The sequence below is a fragment of the Malaclemys terrapin genome, chromosome 14 (assembly GCF_027887155.1).
Source record: "Malaclemys terrapin pileata isolate rMalTer1 chromosome 14, rMalTer1.hap1, whole genome shotgun sequence".
Lineage (NCBI taxonomy): Eukaryota > Metazoa > Chordata > Testudines > Emydidae > Malaclemys > Malaclemys terrapin.
Window position 1 is genome coordinate 43,574,208 of NC_071518.1, and position 21,093 is coordinate 43,595,300.

A 21,093-nucleotide genomic window follows, 5' to 3' on the forward strand; every position below is an offset into this window, starting at 1 on the left:
TCCACCTGCTAAGCCAGCCAGCCCCTCTGCTGGGGGACCCCCCTACACACCTCTGAACTCAAGCAACACCCCTGGGCTGATCCCAACCTAATGAGGGTAACCCAGGGCCTCTGCCATCCCCTTCCCCGCACAGGACAGGGCTGCAGGCCCTGAACACCGTAGCCGTATCCGGGAGCTTCCCAGGAGCTTCTCTTCCCCCCCCAGCTCTACCACTCCTGCAGCCGGTCCCTTCCTTCAGGCACTGAGCTGAAGAGAACGCCCAGGTGATGTCCCTGCCCCCTCAGGCTGCTCACAGCATGCAGGCAGGAAAGACTGAAGAGCCTATTGTGCCGTCTAGGGGCAGCAGCAGAGGCTCTGGGCCCATCTCACAGGTGGGCTTGAGCAGAGGGAAACTCAGAGAAATGGTGACTCGGGCTGTGCTTAGCCCGCCTAGCCCCCACACGTGTGCTGAAGGACAGGGCTGGCTCCAGGCACCAGCCCAGCAAGCAGGTGCTTGGGGTGGCCAAGGGGAAGGGGCGGCTCATCGGGCTGTTCGGCGGCAATTTGGCGGCGGGTTCTGCTTGGAGGGAAGCACCTGCAATTGCAATCGTGGCCTTTTTTTTCCCCGCCACTTGGGGCGGCAAAAACCCTGGAGCCGGTCCTGCTGAAGGACCCCGGTTGGGTGCATGCGTGGGGCGCCCATGGGCAGGTGGGTTCACGCACGTCTTGCTCTGCAATGACCACAAGTGAGGCCCAAATAATTCCAAACCCTGGTGACTGATCTGCCCCCTTCAGGAGCTGGTGTCCGGGGGCTACCCGCTGCAAGGTGCCAGGCCTCATTACTCCTGTGAACACCCACTGGTGCCCTCGCCTGCTCACAGTGGGGATACATGTGGACCTAACCATCTCCTGATGACCAAGCTGGCCTAATGCTGGCAACGTGGCCAGGTCCCATCTACACTAGTATTTCCCTGTGTTGTAAGCAGCTCCCCTGACTCAGCTCTAGGGATGGGATCTAACAATGCGCTGGGTCTGATCATGGGTTTCTCCAAGCCCTGATTGTCTCCCTGGGGGCAGCTGAGGATGGGTACCCCCCCAGACACCAGGCTGGCTCCAGCTGCTAGTCCACTGGGAGATCCACAGTCACGATGCCACCTCCTGCTGCAAGGCAGTCTCCGCGTTTCACCCAGTGGGATCCAGGAGCAGTCTGCAAGCCAGCCGCACAGCTCAAGGCAGCAGCATATTATCACCTAGGCCGACAAGGCCTAGGTCTAGGGCGGCAAATTTCTAATAGCAGCATTTTTGTAATTGCAGCATCAGTGAGGCCGCGATTCTACTAATCATAGCGCGTATTGAAACCACCAATGACGGCGCAACGCCATTTAGTAAACATACTGCGAGAATCCTAAACGTTAATAATATGACTGGAAGGAAGAAATGAAGCGGTTCTCAGTTTTGGATCCACGCGCGGTCCCGGGCTATAAGCGAAATCACGCTATACAGACGTGTATTCAAGCGAGGGTCCGCTGTACTTGTAATTTTATTTATAATAAAACGTGTAAATGTTCAATTATTTTAATGATATTTAGATTTATTTTAGTTCAAACGAATTCGTAAAAAAACTAAAACAAGTTCACATGGGGCCAGGGGCGGCAATTATTTCAGGGCCTGGGGCAGCAAAATCATTAATCTGCCACTGGCTCAGGGGCTCAGTGTCTAACCCAGCCCACCCGGGGTAGACGGGCCCCAGCAGCGCCCCACGGTGCTGATCACAGCAGCCAAGCCACATGCTCTTCCCACGGCAGCTGGGGGCCCCTCGGCTCTGTGCAGCAGCCAGGCGGAGGCCGAAGTTCAGACGCCTGGCTCCCAGAACCGCCTGGGCCCCGCTCTCCATGTAGACACAGCGTTGTCCTCCCCAGTCCTTTCTACATCTGACTGGCGGCAGGAGTCCAGCAGAGCAGCTGCTGCTGCAGATGTATTGTCCTTCCCCCTTTGGCTGCCATCAAACCCGCCTCCTTAATGCACTCACCTCCTCACCCCCCCCCATACAAACACCTGCCACCAGAACTACCTGCATAGGCCCCTCACCAGAGCATCTGCATGGCTGGGACTCCCGCACGAGAGCGCCATCCAGTGGGCACTGCAGGCTGAGCTTGCCCAGCTCCAGGTGCACCCAGCTGATGCAAGCGGATGGGAGCGCTGCCCCCCCCACCCCTTCCAGCGGCCTGTCCTGCCCAGACACAACCCTGGAGCTCAGCGTACCAGCTGCGGCAGGAACCGTTCCTGCAGACATGCCCCGCCCTGCCCCTGCAGGCTAGAAGCACATGGAGCCTGGGCAGCCAGGTCCCAGTGCCCACCATGGGCACCGTGTAGTCCAGCGCCAGGCGGGAAGGGCCTCGGCAGCTCCTGCTCTGGGATCCCCCTAGATTCTCTCCTCCCTCGTGGCTGCAGTTTGGCTATGGGGGGTCTGCCAGGGCGGCTTGCCCAGGTACCATTTGCCCCCACCTCAGCAGCACCCAGTTCCAGCTGCCACACACAGCCCTGATCACCCATTGCTCACACCCACAGCCACATTCACCGCCTGGAGCTGAACCCTCCAGGAGCCCTGGGCTTTGTTCAGACACCGCTGCCCTAGGGTGGGACCCTTGTTTAGGAAAGGCTGCTCCCCCCTTCCCCCTCCAGGGCTGAGGCAACCCAGCCTGGAGTCTCCTCGCCATCAGCATATGTTCCTCTTGGGGATGGGAGCGGGCAGCCGCCAGGCACCCTAGCCAACTGCTGTATGCATGGGGCACAGTGCTCCCCCCAGAACTAGGCATGTTGCCATCCAGCTGGGGCTTGTCAGTGCAGAAGCAGCACATACAAGGAGGCTGCAGTGGAGGTCTTGCACAAAGAGGCTTGTGAGCTGAGTGGGCTGCCTCCTCCTCCTCTCCCTCGCCCTGCCCCTGAGGATGGAGCAGTCCCAGGAGCTGCTCTGCCCCTTGCTCCATGGCAGTGCAAGCCTCATTCACCTCTCCAGCTCTCAGGCCTTGGTATCTGGGTCTCTTCACCCTCTGCCCCCAGCACTGGGTCCACTAGGGCCCATCTCGCACTAGCCTGGGTGTCCCATCCCGCACCATGGCAGACACTGAGCTCCGCCTCCCCACACCTGCCCTTCAGCCATTGCCCCTCCCCCCCCAGACCACAGCAGAGCCTGCCCTCATCAGGTGACCTCCTGCCTTATGAGACTGGCCCAAAGTACCCCACAATGGCCTCAGCTCAGCTGTGCTCCACCACCTCTGGTAAGCGACCGGGTGAGGGTCCAACACAGCACATAAACCCTCAAGTGCTCACTTATCTATGGTATTTATCTGGTCCCTACTACCACAGCACCCGAGCCCATATTTAACCTCCCAAAGCCCTGGAAGGCAGGGCCATGCCATTACTCTCATTGTCCAGATGGGGAAACTGAGGCACAGAGCAGCTAAATGACTTGACCAGGGTCATCCAGGTAGTCTGTAGCAGAGTAGGGATTTCAACCCGGGTCTTCCAAGTCCCTGTCTGGGGCCCTAAGCCACCGTGCTGTTCTTCCTCACCAAGACTGGCTCTCTCCGGCCATCTGGTGAAGACTAGCCACACTGATTGCCTTCTCGGAGGGGTCTGCCATGAACCCTGCCCAGGGATTGAAAGCAAGCCCCACCAGGAGCTGCGCAGGGGAACCAATGCGACCAAGCGGGTGCTGTTCAGCCACCAGTCAGGACCTGCCCAGGGCCCCACACCAGCAATTTTAGGTTCTTGTGCAGCAGCTGGACCCTGGGGGCATATAAACTGCAGGTCCCTCCCCAGCCTGCGCTGTGGTTCAGCCCCACACCCAGCATCGCCTCACCCTCCCTTAGGGCAGCCAGGAGAGCCAGGTCCTGGGAGCAACACTTTCCCAGAAAGCAAAAGGTAAAGAGACAGATAAGCTCAGATCCGCACACTCGCCATGTCCTGTTCCTGGAACTACCCCACACGCCACCTGCTTTTACAGCCCCACTTCACACGCGGCTGCCGGCAGCTGGAGCGGGCTAGTACAGCATGGAGGATGCGTCCAGCAATGGCTTTTAGCCAAGATGGTCATCTGACATGAAAGGAGTCGCTCCCATCCCCTGTACTGTACCCCATGCTCTGGGTGTGCCTAAATCTCCAACTACCAGATGGTGGGACTGGACAACAGATCACTCAATGGCCCTGTTCTGAAGCACCTGGCACTGTCCACTGTCAGACGACAGGAAACGGAGCTAGGTGGGCCATTGGTCTTCCCCAGTCTGGCAGCTCTTATGTTCTAAGCAGCCAACACGTGCCCTCTGCCAAGGTAGGAGAATGGATGCCATTTGGGGGACCGCCACCATCAACTCAACAGGCCCCAAACTCCCCCTTCATTATTGGTGTGTATTACAGTAACAATCGCATTCGGGGCTTGGTCGCGCTGGGCGTACCCCTGGTGACAGACAGTCCCGGCCCCACAGAGCCTGCAATCTGAACAAGGCAAAACATGGGAGGAGAAACGGGCCCAGAGAGGGCACAAAGCCACCCAAGGCCGCTGGCAGAGCCAGGAGCAGACCCAGGCTCCCACCCCCTCCACCAGCCCACCCCACCTTTCCACTCACTAGGTGCTACTCGTTTGATCCTTCTTGCTCAAGCAAATCTTGGGCAAATCTGGGTGTGAAAGGGTTAAACAGAGAACTGCTAAATAGAGCAAGGGGACCAGCCAGTGTATTAGCCACGAACTCCCAGAGCGCAGAATGGGTGAGATCCCCCAGTGTGCACTGTCACAAGAGCGCGATTGACCAGGGAGCATAAATATCACCCACCACCCTGGGGGAAGAGCCCCCTCAGGAGCCCTGACCCATGTGGGTTTGCATGGCTCAGCACCAGCCAGAGGTCCAGGCGCTGCCCCGAGGGGTGTGCTGCCTGAATACCAGGGGAGACGCAGGGGCACATCCCCTCTCTTGGGTTGGGGCGTGCTTACAGCTTGCCTTCACGCCGGGGGTCCCTGCTCTGGCTGCCCCACCCAGCACTGCCACTATGCTGTAATCTGACATGAAAGGAGTCGCTCCCCTCCCCCGGCCCTGTACTGTACTCACACAGCCGGATTAGCCAGACCTGGAGATTGCTGATTATCGCTGGGTGAATCATTAACAACACGCTCTGGGGCCAGCCCCAGGGCACTTACGCTCGCACACTAACCACCAGCCATGCCAGTTATTCACCCCCAGCCGGCCTCATGGCACCATGCAGCCTCCTCCCAGGAACAGCTCCCTCCCTCCTCCTTCAGTTACCAATGGCAAACCCCGCCTGGGGAGGGGGAAATCCAGCACGCCTCCTTGACAGTCCCAGGCCACCGCTACACCCAGTTTTAGATGGTAAAATGCTTCTAGAGCCCAGACTCCCAGCTCGGCTTGCCTGGTTCCAGGCCCGCCTGCTCAGTCCCTGAGGGGAGCCAGCCTGGGTGGCCCTGTGAGGGTCTGGGTGCTGCTGGGCCTGGGCCCTTGCTCCTGGCCAGCAACAGAAGGGGCTGGGAGTGCCTCGTGGCGCCCACTCCTGGCTGATTATGGGGTGGTGCTGAGCACCAGAGGACACTCACAGCCCAATGACAGGGTGCTGACAGTGGTGGGGAGGGCATCAATGGCTCCTCGGGGGCAGAGAGAAAAGGTGGGGGCAGAGTTTGAAGGGTGACTCAGGACCATGCCAGCAGGGTGGGAGGAGGGAGCAATGCCCCCTGCTTAGAGTCTCGTGCCATCCCAGATGGGGCCGAGTCAGGGAGGGAGCGCAGGCCAATGGTGAGAGCAGGGCCTGGAAGTAAGGCACTCAGACGGATGTGCTGCACAACCTCCGGGCAGATCACTTCCTCTCAGAGCCCCAGTTCCCAATCTGTAAACCAGGGATGCCAACCCTGACCCTTCCTATGGGGGAGACGAAGGTACCGAGTGTCACAGGCGAACACGTGCCATGGGCTACCTCATGCAGTTAGCCCTGGAGGTGACCAGATTGAGCCGTGACCTGTCAGCCAAGATGGCGGCCATCACCTCGTTAAGAGCTTTGAGATCCTGGGCTGGCAGGTGCTAGATGCCGATGTTAGCCTGGGGCAGGGCAATGATCCATGCTGCTGCTGGGGGAGCGGATCCTATGTGGGAAATAAGCCCTCTAGCCTCCCAGCTTAGCCCAACTAATCGCCCATGTCACAGCCAGGTCACCTTCCCCTGGGACAGGCACTCAGGCTCTAAACCCTCATCCACAGAAGGGAACTGCAATGTTGTGCAGATAGCCCTGGGGCTTCCCTTCCCAGCACACCCCTAGGGCAGGGGCAGCGCCAGGCAAGCCTGCACCCACTGCTGCCACGGTAGCCAGCTCAGAGGATCCTAGCGCAGAGCAACAAGTAACTCCAGCGCGCCTGCCCTGACGCTGGGCGGAGAGGAGCTCACCGCCGTGGCCTCTCCTGCCAGCAAAGGGCGCCAAGAGCGCTGGTGGGCTCTATAGCAGGCCATGCCCGGCCCTCCAGGAACTGGCCTAACACCCAACAAACTCGTTACAGGGAGGTCCGTGAGCAGCCACAGGGCGCTCAACAGCCTGACCCAGGGGATTTAGCCACTGGTTTCTGTTTCAGATCTCCTTCAAAGGACAAAGGCACTGCTCCACACCTTGGAAACACTGTCCCCCATCCCCCCGGGGCTGCTGGGTCAGATCCTGACCCGGGCACAGAAACCAGCCACTGTCCGTAGCTGTGACAACTACACCGCAGCCCTGCCCCTCAGAGCTCCCGAGAAAAACCCAGCCACCCGCACGCCCGGGCTAGTACCAGCTATAGATGGCTGCCACCCAGGCGCCCGCCCTGGTCCCTGGCTTCACCAGGGGCGCGGCCCGGGGCCAGATCAGGATCCCCAGGAGCCACGCGGAATGATTTGTGCCACGTCGAGAGGGGCATGATCCCGGGCCGGCAGAGCCCGGGAAGGTCCCGGATCGCAGCGGGCTGGGGACATGCGCCTAACCCCGGCGGCACAGCCCGGCCGGCCCCGCGGGCACGGGGCGCTCGGCTCCCCAGACGCAGCCTGGGGACCCCGGCCAGCGGGCGAGCCGGGAGCAGGAAACTCGCCGCGGCCTCGGGCTTCCCAGCACCGGGAGGGCTCCGCATTGTCTCCGCTGGGGGCGCAGGGGGCGGCGCCCGGCAACTCCCAGGCCCGGGCACGTCCCTGCCAGCTGGGTCCGGCTCCCTGGGGCGGGCGGGGCTGGGAATCCGCCACCGCCGGGCGGCGTTCCCGGACCGAGCTCCAGCCGCCCGGCTCCGTGGAGCGCCCCCGGGAACGACACCCCTCGGGCCGCCGCGGACGCTCTGGTGGCGTCGGGAGGCGGCGGGGATGGGCCCGGCGGGCGGGCAGAGGGGCCCAGCTCCCCACTCCAGGCACCCCCCGCCACTGACCCCAGAGCCAGCTCCAGCCGGGCTCCGGTCTGCTCCCCCCGGCTGCAAAGCGGGGGGCTCCGGCCGGCCCAGGCACTTACCAGGTAGTTCATCTTCCTCGGGAGGCCCCAGCAGGGCCCCGCCGGCTGCACAGCCGCGATCCCGGCGCAAGCTGTCCGTCAACGCATTGTCCCGCGGGCCCAGGCGGCGCGGCACGGCTCAGCAACTCCGCACCCCAGCGCTCCCTCGGCCGACTGGCCGCTAGCGCCGGGCTGGCTAGGGAACAGCCCGCCTCCAGCACCGCCCACCGCCGGCAGCGGCCGGGACAGCAGGGGGCGGTGCCGAGCCGGGCCGAGCCCAGCGCAGGGAGCCGGCCCGAGGAGGGAGCGCGGGGGGAGCAAGCGTGTGTGTGTGAGAAAGGGACCGGCTGGGTGTGTGTGTGACGGGGCGGGGTTTGTGTGTATATGATTTACATGGGCTGTGTGTGTGTGTGTGTGTGCGTGAGCGATGGGTGGTGTGTGCGTGAGCAAGAGAGAGACAGGCTGTGTGTGTGTGTGTGTGTGTGTGTGAGAGAGAGAGAGAGAGAGAGAGAGAGAGAAAGACGGGCTGTGTGTGTGGAGTGATGCGTGGTGTGTATGTGTGTGTGTGTGTGACGGGTTGTATGTGCGAGAGAGAGATGGACTCTGTGTGTGTGTGTGTGTGTGTGTGAGAGAGAGAGACGGGCTGTGTGTGTGAGATAGGTAGGATGTGTGTGTGACAGGGATATTGTTTAATATCTTTATTAATGATCTGGAGGATGGTGTGGACTGCACTCTCAGCAAGTTTGCAGATGACACTAAACTAGGAGGCGTGGTAGATACACTAGAGGGTAGGGATCGGATACAGAGGGACCTAGACAAATTAGAGGATTGGGCCAAAAGAAATCTGATGAGGTTCAACAAGGACAAGTGCAGAGTCCTGCACTTAGGACGGAAGAATCCCATGCGCTGCTACAGACTAGGGACCGAGTGGCTAGGTAGCAGTTCTGCAGAAAAGGACCTAGGGGTCACAGTGGACAAGAAGCTGGATATGAGTCAACAGTGTGCTCTTGTTGCCAAGAAGGCTAACGGCATTTTGGGCTGTATAAGTAGGGGCATTGCCAGCAGATCGAGGAACGTGACCGTTCCCCTTTATTCGACATTGGTGAGGCCTCATCTGGAATACTGTGTCCAGTTTTGGGCCCCACACAACAAGAAGGATGTGGAAAAATTGGAAAGAGTCCAGCGGAGGGCAACAAAAATGATTAGGGGTCTGGAGCACATGACTTATGAGGAGAGGCCGAGGGAACTAGGATTGTTTAGTCTCCAGAAGAGAAGAATGAGGGGGGATTTGATAGCAGCCTTCAACTACCTGAAGGGGGGTTCCAAAGAGGATGGAGCTCGGTTGTTCTCAGTGTTGTTGGCAGATGACAGAACAAGGAGCAATGGTCTCAAGTTGCAGTGGGGGAGGTCCAGGTTGGATATTAGGAAACACTATTTCACTAGGAGGGTGGTGAAGCACTGGAATGCGTTACCTAGGGAGGTGGTGGAGTCTCCTTCCTTGGAGGTTTTTAAGGCCCGGCTTGACAAAGCCCTGGCTGGGATGATTTAGCTGGGAATTGGTCCTGCTTTGAGCAGGGGGTTGGACTAGATGACCTCTTGAGGTCCCTTCCAACCCTGATATTCTATGATTCTATGATTCTATGACTAGGACTCAGGAGATCTGTCTTTGATTCTTGGCTCTGACACACACTGCCTGTGTAACCCTGGGCAAGTCATTCTGGCCTCGTTGGCTCACAAAGTTTTACTGCTATAACAATGTCAGAGGTGGGTGTGAGTTGTTACAGCAGTAATAAGACTGGTAAAAGCCCCTGGGGTGGACCCAGTTTTACCCATATGAGGGGCCTTATACCAGTGTGATTCATACAGGAATCGCTCACCTGTATACCAGTCTAATTGTGGCCACATTAGTTGGAATTTGTACTTTCTGGTGCATGTAAGTCCTTTGGGCCAGATTGGCATGTGCGGCTGGATTTTCCAGAGCTCAGCTCTGAAATCAGAGCTGGATTTCCCAAAGTTTCTACTGGGACACTTAGGGACAGATTTGATGCCTCTTAGGAAAAATTGGCCTCTTATTGTGGTGCTCACTGGGAACTGAATGAGGCTGAATGTCCGGCTTCAGTTTAGCAAACCATTTACACACGGGCATCACTTGAAACATGGGAGTAATCTCCTTGGCTTCAATGTGTGCTTACAGCTACTCCTGGCATCCTTGCCCCATCTGTAAAATGGGGATAATCCATTCTTTCTCCCAGCCTGTGTCTACCCCGTCTCTTAGGGGCAGAGACTGGCTCTTTCTATTCACATTTTGTGCCCAGCATGATGGGATCAAGACCTAAGTTAGGGCCCTGAGACCATATTGAAAGATGCATATGAGTGACGATGAGCGTGGGGAAGCACGGCCCAGAGGAGAGAGGAACCAGCAGACGGGATAAGTGGGCGGTATGCCTGGCTCTTATTAATTGTATTACAGTCATGTCCACAGCGTGCTCGGTGCTGTACAAACATGAAGGAATGCATGGCCCATGCCCTGAAGAGCTTGAAAGGGTAAGGGTACAATCAAGAAAGGGAAGGTCGCCCGGCAGACAGAATAGTGCTCTGGACTGGCATCAGGAGACCTGGCTTCTCTTCCTGCTGTGTGACCCTGGGCAAGTTCTTTTCCCGCCTATGCTTTGTCTGTCTCGGCTGTTTTGATTGATTTCTTTGGGGCAGGGACTGTCTTATTGCGTGTTCCTCCTGGGCCCTGATTCTAGGTGCTACCAGAATATACATAATGCAGCCCTCTGGGAATCTTTTTTCTCCATGAAAATTTGTGATGTAAATGAAACTATTTTCACATTTGTCAAAATTATTTGGGTTTTTGTCCCCGCGCCACTCCCAAAGCTGACTTTGGAGGCGGGGGGGAGGGGGAGGGAGGGATGGCAACTGAAACCGGAAGAAAAAAATGTGTGCTGATACTGCTTTTTTTAAAACAAAAATCTGATTTTTTTTTGTTAATGAAACCAGATTTTTTGTCCACAAACATTTTCAGGGGAGAAGGGGAGAAATGTTCTAATGGAAATTTTTTTGACCATCTGTAAGAATAATACTGGGCGAGACCACTCAATGCTTGACAGCTCCGTTGGTTTTTAATTTATATTAGAATTATACGCAGTCCTCCAGCACTGCCTCCACCTCCCCAAGCTTTGATGGCTAGTTCCTTGTAGGCATCCCAGTGGCTATGGGACTTGAGGAATGCACAGAGGGCAGTGGCTATGTGAGCACTGCAGGAAGGGTGTGCCAAGCGGCAGAGAGGAAAGGGTGCAGAGGAGCAAGTGTCACTGGCAGAGCGGAGGGGATGATGTGGAAAGAAATGAGGACACATAAGGAAGGACAACACAGCTATGAAGGGCCTGTAAGACAAAGACAGGAAGCTGGAATGGGGTGCAGCACAAGAGAAGGAGCCAGCATAAAGATGCAAAGAGGGGTTGGCACAGGCTGTATGAAAGGCAAGGCGCTTATCTTAGCAGCTGCACGTTGCACCAGCTGGCATGGGGCTTTGTGGGCATCAAGGAGGCCAGAATGGCTCTGTGACTTACTGTGTGACCCTGGGCAAAGCTTTGTCTCAGGTTCCCCATCTGTAAAATGGGGGGGACGATTCTCCTGCGCCCTCCTGCAGTGCTGCGAGATCTCTGGGTAAAACACGCCGTGGAGTTGATTCCTCTGCGAACAGGAGGATGTGTTCAGCCTGGGGCGGGGGTGGGGGAGAGTTGGTGGGTTTTCCTTGAATCAAACCACTTCCTAAAGAATGGGGGGCCGCATTCACAGCTCCCCTGCCCCTTGTGCAGTCATTTACAGTCATGCAATGTGGGCATGAAATGCCACTGGGTCCGTGGTAATTCTACAGCCACATTGCATGGCTGTAAACAATTGCATGAGAGAATCCAGCTTCTGGGAACAGGAGCGAACACTGTAACGTTGTCTAGTGATGAGAGAAGGGCGCCTGGGAGTCAGGATTTCTGGGTCCCTTCTATTCACAACTCTGCCACTGGGGGACCTTGGGCAAATCTCTGCACGGCTCAGTTTCGACCCATCTGTCCTATGGCTCTAAGAACACTGTGGGGGTGGTGGGAGGCTTAGCAGCAACTCATGTCTGTAAAGAATACCAAGATCCTTAGATGAAAGATGTATATGCTGGTGCCCAGATAGCAAGGCGTTGGATTGTGAACAGAGACAGTCCCAGCAGAGAAGAATGATAACATCCAGCAACATGCCCAGGTTCCCTGCGCTTGGCCATGACTCCCCCCCTCAGGACATAGTCAACAGGCCACATGCAACAGCTAGTGGTGATCTGCCTGCAGTCTCCCAGGGGCGTGCCTGGGAGGGGCTTTTCTTCATCTGGCCCTGCGGCCAAGGGCAGCTCTCAGCACCAGCAAAGCAAGCAGGTGCTTGGGGCAGCCCATTTGTAGGGGCGGCAGCTGGCAGAGAGCCAGCATGGGAGCTGAGAACCAACAGGGGGCCCTGGGAGCTGTAGTTCCTTGGTTAGCTCCCTGCCTATAGAGCCAGCCCTGGAGCAGGAAAAGAACTACATTTCCCAGCATTCTGTTGGCTGCTGTCAACAGGAAAGGGAGGGGGAGGGAGTGAGGTAACTGAGCCATGCTGCAGCTTGCTGTGAATGGAGAGCTCACTGCTAGAATGGGGAACAAATATGCCCAAGGAGTAGAAGGCTTCGCCCCAGATATCCCCTTCAGAAGACATCCCCAGCCTGGATTAGGGATACTGCTGTGACCTCACCTGGCAGCCCCCAAAGAAAGAATTGGGTGGACTAAATGGGCAGTGCCCCTCTCTATCTGAAGCCTAGCAAGGGAGGTACGTGGATCCCACTAGAATTTAAAATGAAAAGTAAGGGAGGGGAGGCTCTGGACCTGGGCAGCTTTAGATACAGTACCAGGCACGTAGGAGGATTTCCACTTCTGAGCCATGGAAGCAGAAATTGACTTCTCCTTTCCAGATATAGCTAATATTCAGAAAGGGAATCTAGCACCTGCCTTCCAGATTTGAACACCTCAAAATTCCGGAGTGCTCAAGCTCAATTTGGGCAGCTGTTACTTCATTTCTCCCAAATCAAATATACTGATCCACTGTAACTTGCTGTAGAAAAAGTAGGGTAAAATTGAGCAAGAAATGCTTCCCAGTGGTTATTAGGACTGGAATTGCTATTTTCAACAGCCATTGCCTTTTTTTTTTTTAATTTTATTTGTTTAAAAGGAAGACAGTGATTGCATTGGCAAATTCCCCATAGAAAGAAAGAGTGGACCAAAAGAATAATAAAGGCACCTCAACTTTTCCTCATTTATGGAGGACAGTCTTATAATGTGCATCCAGATAGCCTCCAATCACACAAGCTGAAAATTGTTCCACTTTACTGCAGTTCTGTAACCCTATGGGAACCAATCCTGTCTGTGTTCTGTGCACATCTAAAATTCCTGCTGAATGAGCGAGTTACCAGTGACCCAGGGGTGGGGCGGAAGGAGGGTGCAGTTGGCAGGGGAGAGCCCAGGGCTGGGGCAGCAGGGAGTGCGGGTGGAGGGGGGAGAGCCCAGGGCTGGGGCGGCAGGGTGTGTTTGTGTGGGGAGGGCCTGGTGGGGGGGAAAGGGGGAGCCCAGAGTTAGGGCAGCAGGGGGTGCGGGTGGGAGGGGAGAGCCCAGGGCTGGGGCGGCAGGGGGGTGCGGGGGGGGGGGAGAGCCCAGGCTGGGGTGGCAGAGGGCTGTGGGGGGTAGACCAGGGCTGGGGTGGGGGGCAGCCAAACATTTTTTTTTGCTTGGGGCAGCAAAAAACCTAGAGCCGGCCCTGCCTGCGGCAGCCCCCTGTGAATGAGCAGGCCTGGTTTGGGTATCTTGCTACAGCCCTGCTAGGTGGAAGCTCCTGGTCTCACCCTCGAGGAGATCTCTGACTACAGCCACGGACACAGCACTGCGCTCATGCCACTTCCTGATGGCAGCAGAACTGGAGCATAGAAAGGGGGAGATCTCGGGAGCTCCTTGAAGGTCTGTGGCCCCCGAAGAGGAAATCTCTGAAAGCCCCACATGCCTCAGCAGTGGGGGAGAAGCTCCCCCAGTCTTTTCCTCCATGGGGGTGGGAGAGTGCAGCCACAGGGATGCTGTACTGATCATGAGGTCTGCAGCCTGGGGTAGGACAGACCACCCCCTCCATCCAGCATTCATTTCTCTCTCTCTCGCTCTCTCTTCCTCTCTGCAACCTCCTTGTTTGATCCTCCCCAGGGCAAAATGCCCATGGCAGCCTGTCCCTGGCTAACACTCTGGGAGAGCAGTTTGCTTGAGATTCTTTCCTTCCTGTTGTAAAAACCTACTTGGTGTGTCTGTGCCCTACAGCTCATCTGTATGTCATAGGCCCTCTACTGCTGGCCGTTACTGGGGATTTTTCTACCAATTGCTGAAGTGGCAGAGGCCTCAGCTTTCAGATCAGGAGGAGCTGTGTGCGTAGCCTCCACTAGGATGTTCCCCACAGCCCTGGACCTATAAAGTCCTTGGAAAGCAGCAGTCTCCTGTCACTGACACTAGTGGGTATCTCCAGTGATGTGGGTTATGCTGCAGTGAGAGGAGATTCAGGCCCAGCCTGTTTAAATGTGGGTTACAGTTACCGTCATGTTTTGGGCTGAGAGTGTTGGTGGGACGGTTAAAAAGAAGGCCTCAGCGCTGCTAGGGGACCAGGTGAGGTTGAGTGATATCTGGATACCGAGGAGGAAGCTAGCGTCCCCAGTGCAGAACCTCCGCCATCTATAAATCAGATCCCCAGGGACTTGGTCAGTGATGCCACCATCCCCCTGCAAGGCTGGGGAAAGTGGGAATGAAATCCCAGAGCTGGCTGCAGCAAGCCACGCCAACAGCCCCGAGACACAGCAGTCCTGACCTCTGCCGAGAGGTCTGGCTCCCAGCAAAATCCCGCTAAACCTGGTTTTAACAGTCTCCTAAACTCCGCTCTGTACAACAAATGGATCCTGCGAGGGCCGGATGAGAAGGGGGCGCTCGGTCGGGAGGACGCACAAGGTGCCTGTAAGAAAGAGTTCTTATCTCTGGAGCCGAGACGTGTTCTAACAATACTGCACGCTGTTAAGAAACAGCTGGCAAAGGGTTTCAAAAGGGGATGCTGTCAAGATCGGAATCGCAGGGTTTAAAAGAGCTGGACTTATCTCACAAACAAGGAACATTTTTTATTTTAAGGTCACTTGTCCAGCAGTTCAAAGATGCGTATCCAACCCAAGAGAACAGGGTCACACACTGTTCTGTCCTAGCCTTCCACTTTATTATTACAGTGCTCAGAGGCTGCAACCAAAATGGTCCTATTGTGCTAGGTTCTGTATAGAGACAGAGGCAATGTCTGGGAGCTCTTTACCAGGCTAGCGATACCAGTATACTATACCAGCAAAGCTGTGTTCGAATCATAGACTATCAGGATTGGAAGAGACCTCAGGAGGTATCTAGTCCAACCCCCTGCTCAAAGCAGGACCAATCCCCAACTAAATCATCCCAGCCAGGGCTTTGTCAAGCCTGACCTTCAAAACCTCTAAGGATGGAGGTTGTGCGTTGTGCGCTGGGATAGTCAAACCAGCCTCTCTGTTGGTAGAAGTGCAGCCAATAGAGTTGTCTCTGCCCTAGAGGCATTTGCCGGTGCAGCTGGCACCACATCACAGTCCTGACCGACAGAGCGCCAGCAGAAATTCGCAGTGTGGATCTAGCCAGAGTACCTAGTGTGCATGCTGGGTCCTCACCACAGACCACCCAGTCTCACAGCTTCTGCATTTAGCCACGGGGGTAAAGGCCGAGGAAACGCATGCCAGAGCAGGCCGAGTGGGTAAATCAGCACTGGCTGGTGCTGCGCAGGGGTGTTTACAATGGCACCCAAGTGGAAGAAAGTTTCATTTTCTTGTTGCAGAACAGATCCCGGCAGGATTGCTAAGTGCGGGCCAGCAAGTCGTTAAAATGGACTTGGGCTCCTCCTGAGCTGCTGGCTCTCCCCCAGGCAGCGGATTCTCTCTGTCCCGGGAACGTGACAGAGTTTTATAGAACACAGCAGGCTCATCCCTCATCCTGGCTTCTGCAGCTCCTTTCCCTGCTGGCTGCTCTCTGCTGAGACAGTCATGCCTGGCTGGTCAGTTTCACTCTTCTGTGTCTAGTCAGTTTCACTTTGCACTTCTCAGGTGCCAGCACAATTTAGGTTTGCAGAGCTCTGAGTACAAAACTTTCCCTCTCTTCCGCTGGTCTAGCTCCCTGCCAGCCACTGCACTTTCTGCATGATCACACAGATTCTAGGTCCCAGAGGAAGCGCAGCATGTGAGCATGGCTCTGCGGGGCCACTGGGAGCGTAGTTCGTTAATTCTCACCCGCATAGAAAATCCCTGTGCTCAAGAGAAACGGGGTAAGCTGCCCACTGTATTTCACTAGCACAGTGGCAGATCCTGGAGAAATAGGCAAAGGCAGGCATCAGCATTGGCTGTGTGTGAGATCACGGTGTGTGAGAGAGCTGTCTGTATTTGGTTAGCAGCATTGGTATCCCCATTTCACAGACAAGAGAACTGAGGTATGTGGAAGCGGAGTGACTTGCCTAAGGTCAGAGCCCAGAAGACAGTGCAAGGGTCCCAGGCTGTGTCCTACCCACTAGGCCAGGCCAGCCTTCCCCTGCCTGCATGACTGAGCTCAGCACTTGTCTTGTGAAGGCGTTTGACTTTCCCAGCAAACACACAAGGTCTGTGTGCATCACAAAGCCCTCACTGCCCCAGGGAGATCTGGGGTGCATGCCAGAGAAATTCCCTTCCTTGGTGCCTAACTCCATCAGCCAGATCCACAGGACGAAAGCAGGATAGAAACCCTCCAGCCCACACCCAGGAGCAGCAGTTGCTCTTAAAGGCTGCAGCACTGTACACTGGTTGGCCCCTCACCTTCCTGCATGCATAGGAGGGCTTGGACCAGAGGTTAGCACAGTGCTTGCTCCTCTCTAGACAGGGCCTGCCCTGGTCCTGCCAGAACCCACCACACATCTGCCCCTGCCGAGTGGCGCCTGTGGCTTGGCGCCGGGTCATTCCCCTAATTGCACATGCTGTCCCCTTAAAGAAAAACTACAGTTCCTTGGTAGTACTTGGACATCAGGGCATGGCACCCTAGGGGAGTGCTGGGCAGCCAACCCCTGCCACGGGGTTTAGGATGCTAGGTTAGCATCTGCCGCCTTGGTATTTTTCACACCACCAGCCAAGCAAACCTGCTCCCTAGCTGAAGGCCAATGCGGCTTGTTGGGGGATGAAAGGAGATTGCGACTTGCCTCTCTTACAAACAGCACTTGGCTCTGGCATGCGAATGGCAGGGGCAGGTCACTGTACCTTAGCAGCCCCTGGCGGCAGGTTTAAGCTCAGAGGATGCTGGTACCTGCAGGGGAGAAGGGGTCTGATGCTTCCAAAGGCTCTTTCATCTGGCAGGCCAAGGTAGAAGAGGAGCCAGTGGCTGGGAGCTGAAGATAGGTGCCTCTTCCTCACTCTGCGTTCTCCTAAGCACAACAGAGCCGTGCCTCGGGCCCAGCGCCTGGAGTCCCAGATCACACAGAACCTTCGCTTTCACTGAAAAACAATACGGCTCTAGCCCTCATGGCTGTGAACAAAGCCATGAAAACATGAGGTGGGTGGGTCGCTGATGCAGGGACATCTGCCTGAGTCTGCAGAGAGCCTCAGCAATAGCTCTGATGGGGCACTGCCCCATGCGTTTCATCGGGCAGTTAACTCTGAAACCTAACAACAGTTCCTCAGACAAGGGCTCTGTAAGCAGGGAGTCCTTGCAGGCAAGCCCTGCATACAGCTTTTGGGTGGATGGGCAGCTCCTGCCAATGATACCCCATGGAAGGGCAGGGGCAGGGACAGGAACAGGGACATGTGAGTGCATACCTAGGGCTCTGGATTGGCTTGACCCAGTCCTTTGTCTCTGGGTGCATAGTCGAGAACCGTTTGTGTGAGAACTTGTGCATGAACCAGGGATCCAAACCACCTGTGTGAGCTGTGTGCAAGAGAGACTTGGGTGTGGATGCGCACTCTATGTGTGTTGTGAGTACTGGGTGCATGTGTCGAGCACCGGGTGTCAGTGTAAGATCTGGGGGTGTGAGAGGTAGGGGTGTGGTGAGTGCTGTATACGTGTGAGAACCAGGCATGTGCATGAGGGGTGCTGAGTGAGATCAGGGCATGTGAGAGAGCTGTCTGTAATTGGTTAGCACTAGGTGTGTGAGTTGTGTGTGTGTGTAAGATCCACATGTGACAGTTGTGGCGGGGGGGGACAGTGAGCACTGAGTGTGTAAGATCCACATGTGTGAGAGCTGTGTGTATGTGTGATGAATGCTATAAGTGTCCTAGACCTGTGTGTGTGTGGGGGGGGAGTAGGATCTGTGGTGTGTAAGCTCCGTGTGTGTGTGTGTGTGAGCACATGTGTGTGTGGGAGTACTGAGTGTGAAATTGGTGTGTTGTGTGGTTAATGTGTGTGTGTGTGTGTGTGTGTGTGAAAGTCATGTGGTGAGTGCAGTGAGTGTGAGATCTGCATGTGAGCCTGAGATCCAAGTGTGTGAGATCCATGTGTGAGTTCTGTGAGCATGAGAGCTGCATGTGTGAATGTGTGTGTAAGAGCCATGTGAGAGCTCTGTGAGAGATGTGTATGCATGAGAACTGTGCGCGTGTTAAAGAGCCATTGTGAGATCCGTGTTTGCAAGCTGCGTGTGTGCGAGTGCTGTGTGTGACAGCAGAAGCGCTGGTGCAGGCATCTCAGGAATGTGCCCCTTTCCCCCTTGTCCTGCAGCCGTGCACTCCCCTGCAATGGCATTTCCTCTCTGGAAATCTCCCCCTTGGGGGTTACCTTTGCTATGTGCCAGCCAGCTGCTAGCAAGAGGCAAAATTGCTAACACATGGTTTCCCCTCCCCTCCCCCCACAGCCAGGCTGACATCACTGCCTCACGCAGGGCCTGACCCGGCTCCTGACCCCTCCTCCTGTGCTCAGCTGCCTGGTGGCACAGCTCCAGCCCAACGCAGCCATGGGAAGACTTTGCTGGCCGCAAAGTCTGCTGGGACCACGCATGTGGGCTGAGAGGAAGCCCTTGGCAATGCCGTGATTCCCTATGCTGCATCAACACCCGCTGCCCGCCTTCCCCTTGGCTTGGAGGATTCTTACACTAGCTGTCAGAATGCTCCACTGGGAGCGCCCTCCCACAGCAGGCCGCAGCGTGACAAGCCCGTCTGCCTCAATTTCCCCTCTCAGGTGACCCCATTACTTCACTTCAGGCTTTCCTGTCTCCACACTCCCCCTCCTTGGGGCTGCTGTATTACGACCCAGTCCAGAGAGCACCTAACGAAAGTCTGACACACTGTCCATTGCGCAGTCATTACAACTCAAGACAGCTCGTCCCTTGCTGCCCCACATACCAATCACCTTTGCCCACACCCGGACTCTGTCAGTCCTCTCCTGTCCTCATGCCGTGACAGCTGCCCCAGCCCTTCCCCTGCTCCCACAAGCCTGGCTCCTGGGAGATCGTTTGACCCAGGGGCGCGCCCCTCGCTACCCCAGCCCTCACATGGGTCCTCCTGGCCAGCTCCCATCAGCAGGGGAGCTTCTTTGCTGCTCCTCTGCCTTCAGCACTCTCCGGCCCAGGGCCAGCTGACATCTCCCTTTGTCACTCCTCCGGCCTTCAGCTCTCTGCAGGCCTGGCTCTGGCTCAGGAACGCCAGCCACCAAACCCCTCGTGCTGCTCTCCTGCGTTCTCCCAGCAGCCACCTTCTGCTCCCTCCCCGGACTCCTCCAGTCTCCCTGGCATGGGGCAGCTCTCCCCTGATCCTGACTGACCAAGTCTGCTCCGACTCACTGGTCTTGCCCGGCAGGTTCCCGCTCCCGGCCTCTGGCAGTCGCTCCCAGGGGATGTCTTGCACCTGGCCAGTCTCCCTGCTCCCCAGATCTGCCCTCTCTGCCCTGTCCCTGGCTCACTTTCAGGTCCCAGTCACCTGGGCTCCTTCTCACTGGCTCTCCCACCCTTTTCTTTATGGCCTCCAAGTGCTGCCCCACCCTGTTAACTGGCCAAGGTGGGATGACCAAAATAACCTCACCCCAGTGGCTTCCAAACGCCCCTGCTGGGCCTCCACAGAGCTCCCTGCGCTATAAGCATGCAAAGGGAGGCACAGGGCCTTGGTTGAGATGACCTGGCGAGTTCCTGTTCCAGAATAGAACCCACATCCCCTGCTGTGCAGGCCCACGGTCAAGCTGGTAAACCGCAGAAGCCAGGCCGAGTGAGCCACAACTTCCTCTCCGGTCCGAGTGTTCGCTGACGAGTTCAAGCGCTTTATCAAAACAGACCTGTGTGGGTCAAGTCCGAGATCCCCAGGCCGGAAGGGACTGGTGCGATCCTCTGGTCAGCCCTGGCTGGTGCAGTAATTTCTGCCTTGTGCCTGGAGCCTCGCTACAGCAGTGAAAGAGACGCCAATCTTGCATTGAATGAGACCACCACCTGGCTCTAATAGAGCATGAGGGGCTCTCAAAGTGCTTTACAGAAGAGGTCGGTGTCGTTATTCCCATTACAGGCAGGGAAACTAAGGCGCTAGGGAGGGAAGTGACCCATCCAAGGTAACCCAGAGCCGCAAATAGAACCCAAGTTCCCTGAGCCCCAGGCCAGTGAGCTAGTAACTAGGCAACACTGCCTTCCTTTAAAGTAGTGGGGAATCATGATCCTAGGTGCGTTGTTCCAAGCGAGCACCTGATTTCTAGTCTGAACTTGTCCAGCGCCGGCTTCCATCCCTGCATTCAGGGAGGGTTTCTTCCACCTGCGCCCTAGCTGGAAGGGCAGCCTGACCCCACTGTGCAATTAGTCAGGGACCAGGGAGGGGTGCAGCCAAGTGCACCTTAGTGAGTGTTCCTGCTGCGCCAGTGTCATCAGTGGATGTGGCTGGATCCCCCTCAGGCCGTCACAGGGAGGCCTCTGGGAAGGGAACATCCTTGCCTAGAACTGGCCCCCTTTGGGCTCGGAGGGTCAATGGAGATGGGCAGTGAGGGGCAGGCCGGAGCAGGAAGGGAGGTGGGGTGACAGGACAAGGTTCCCTTCTGGCCTCCCCGCCGCTCCATTCTTGGGCAGATGCAGATGCCCCACCTGCCCAGGACGGCATCCCTACTGTCTGGCTCCCAGCTGCCATTGCATCCAATGTGAACAGCTGGGCACCTCTTCCAAGGTGCAAACCTGGCTGAGTGGCATCAGAAATCTGGGCTGGCCCCCTTTCCCAGAGCTGTCTGTCTGTCTGCCAGCCTTAGACCACGAGCACCTCAGGGAGGGGCTGGCCCTTTCCACACGGCTGGAACCCCCAGCGTGCTGCAGGCACAAAGAAACCAGCCCATTATTCATGCTCATGAAAGAGATCTTGGAGTCATTGTGGATAGTTCTCTGAAAACATTCACTCAATGTGCAGCAGCAGTCAAAAAAGCAAATAGAATATTGGGAATCATTAAGAAAGGGATAGATGAGACAGAAAATATCATATTGCCTCTATATAAATCCATGGTATGCCCACATCTTGATACTGCGTGCAGATGTGGTCGCGCCATCTCAAAAAAGATACATTGGAATTGGAAA

At 56.5% G+C, this 21,093-nt stretch overlaps 1 protein-coding gene across 1 annotated transcript in view; it reads right to left on the reverse strand.

Moving 5' to 3' along the window:
- Nucleotides 1–7,627, reverse strand: part of BCAR1 (BCAR1 scaffold protein, Cas family member) — a 40,887-nt gene extending 33,260 nt beyond the window's left edge. Inside the window, exon 1 of the mRNA XM_054048676.1 lies at nt 7,492–7,627. Within this exon, the coding sequence (XP_053904651.1) occupies nt 7,492–7,503 (12 nt within the window). The 5' untranslated portion in view covers nt 7,504–7,627. The remainder of the gene's footprint in view (nt 1–7,491) is intronic.
- Nucleotides 7,628–21,093: the final 13,466 nt, after the last annotated feature.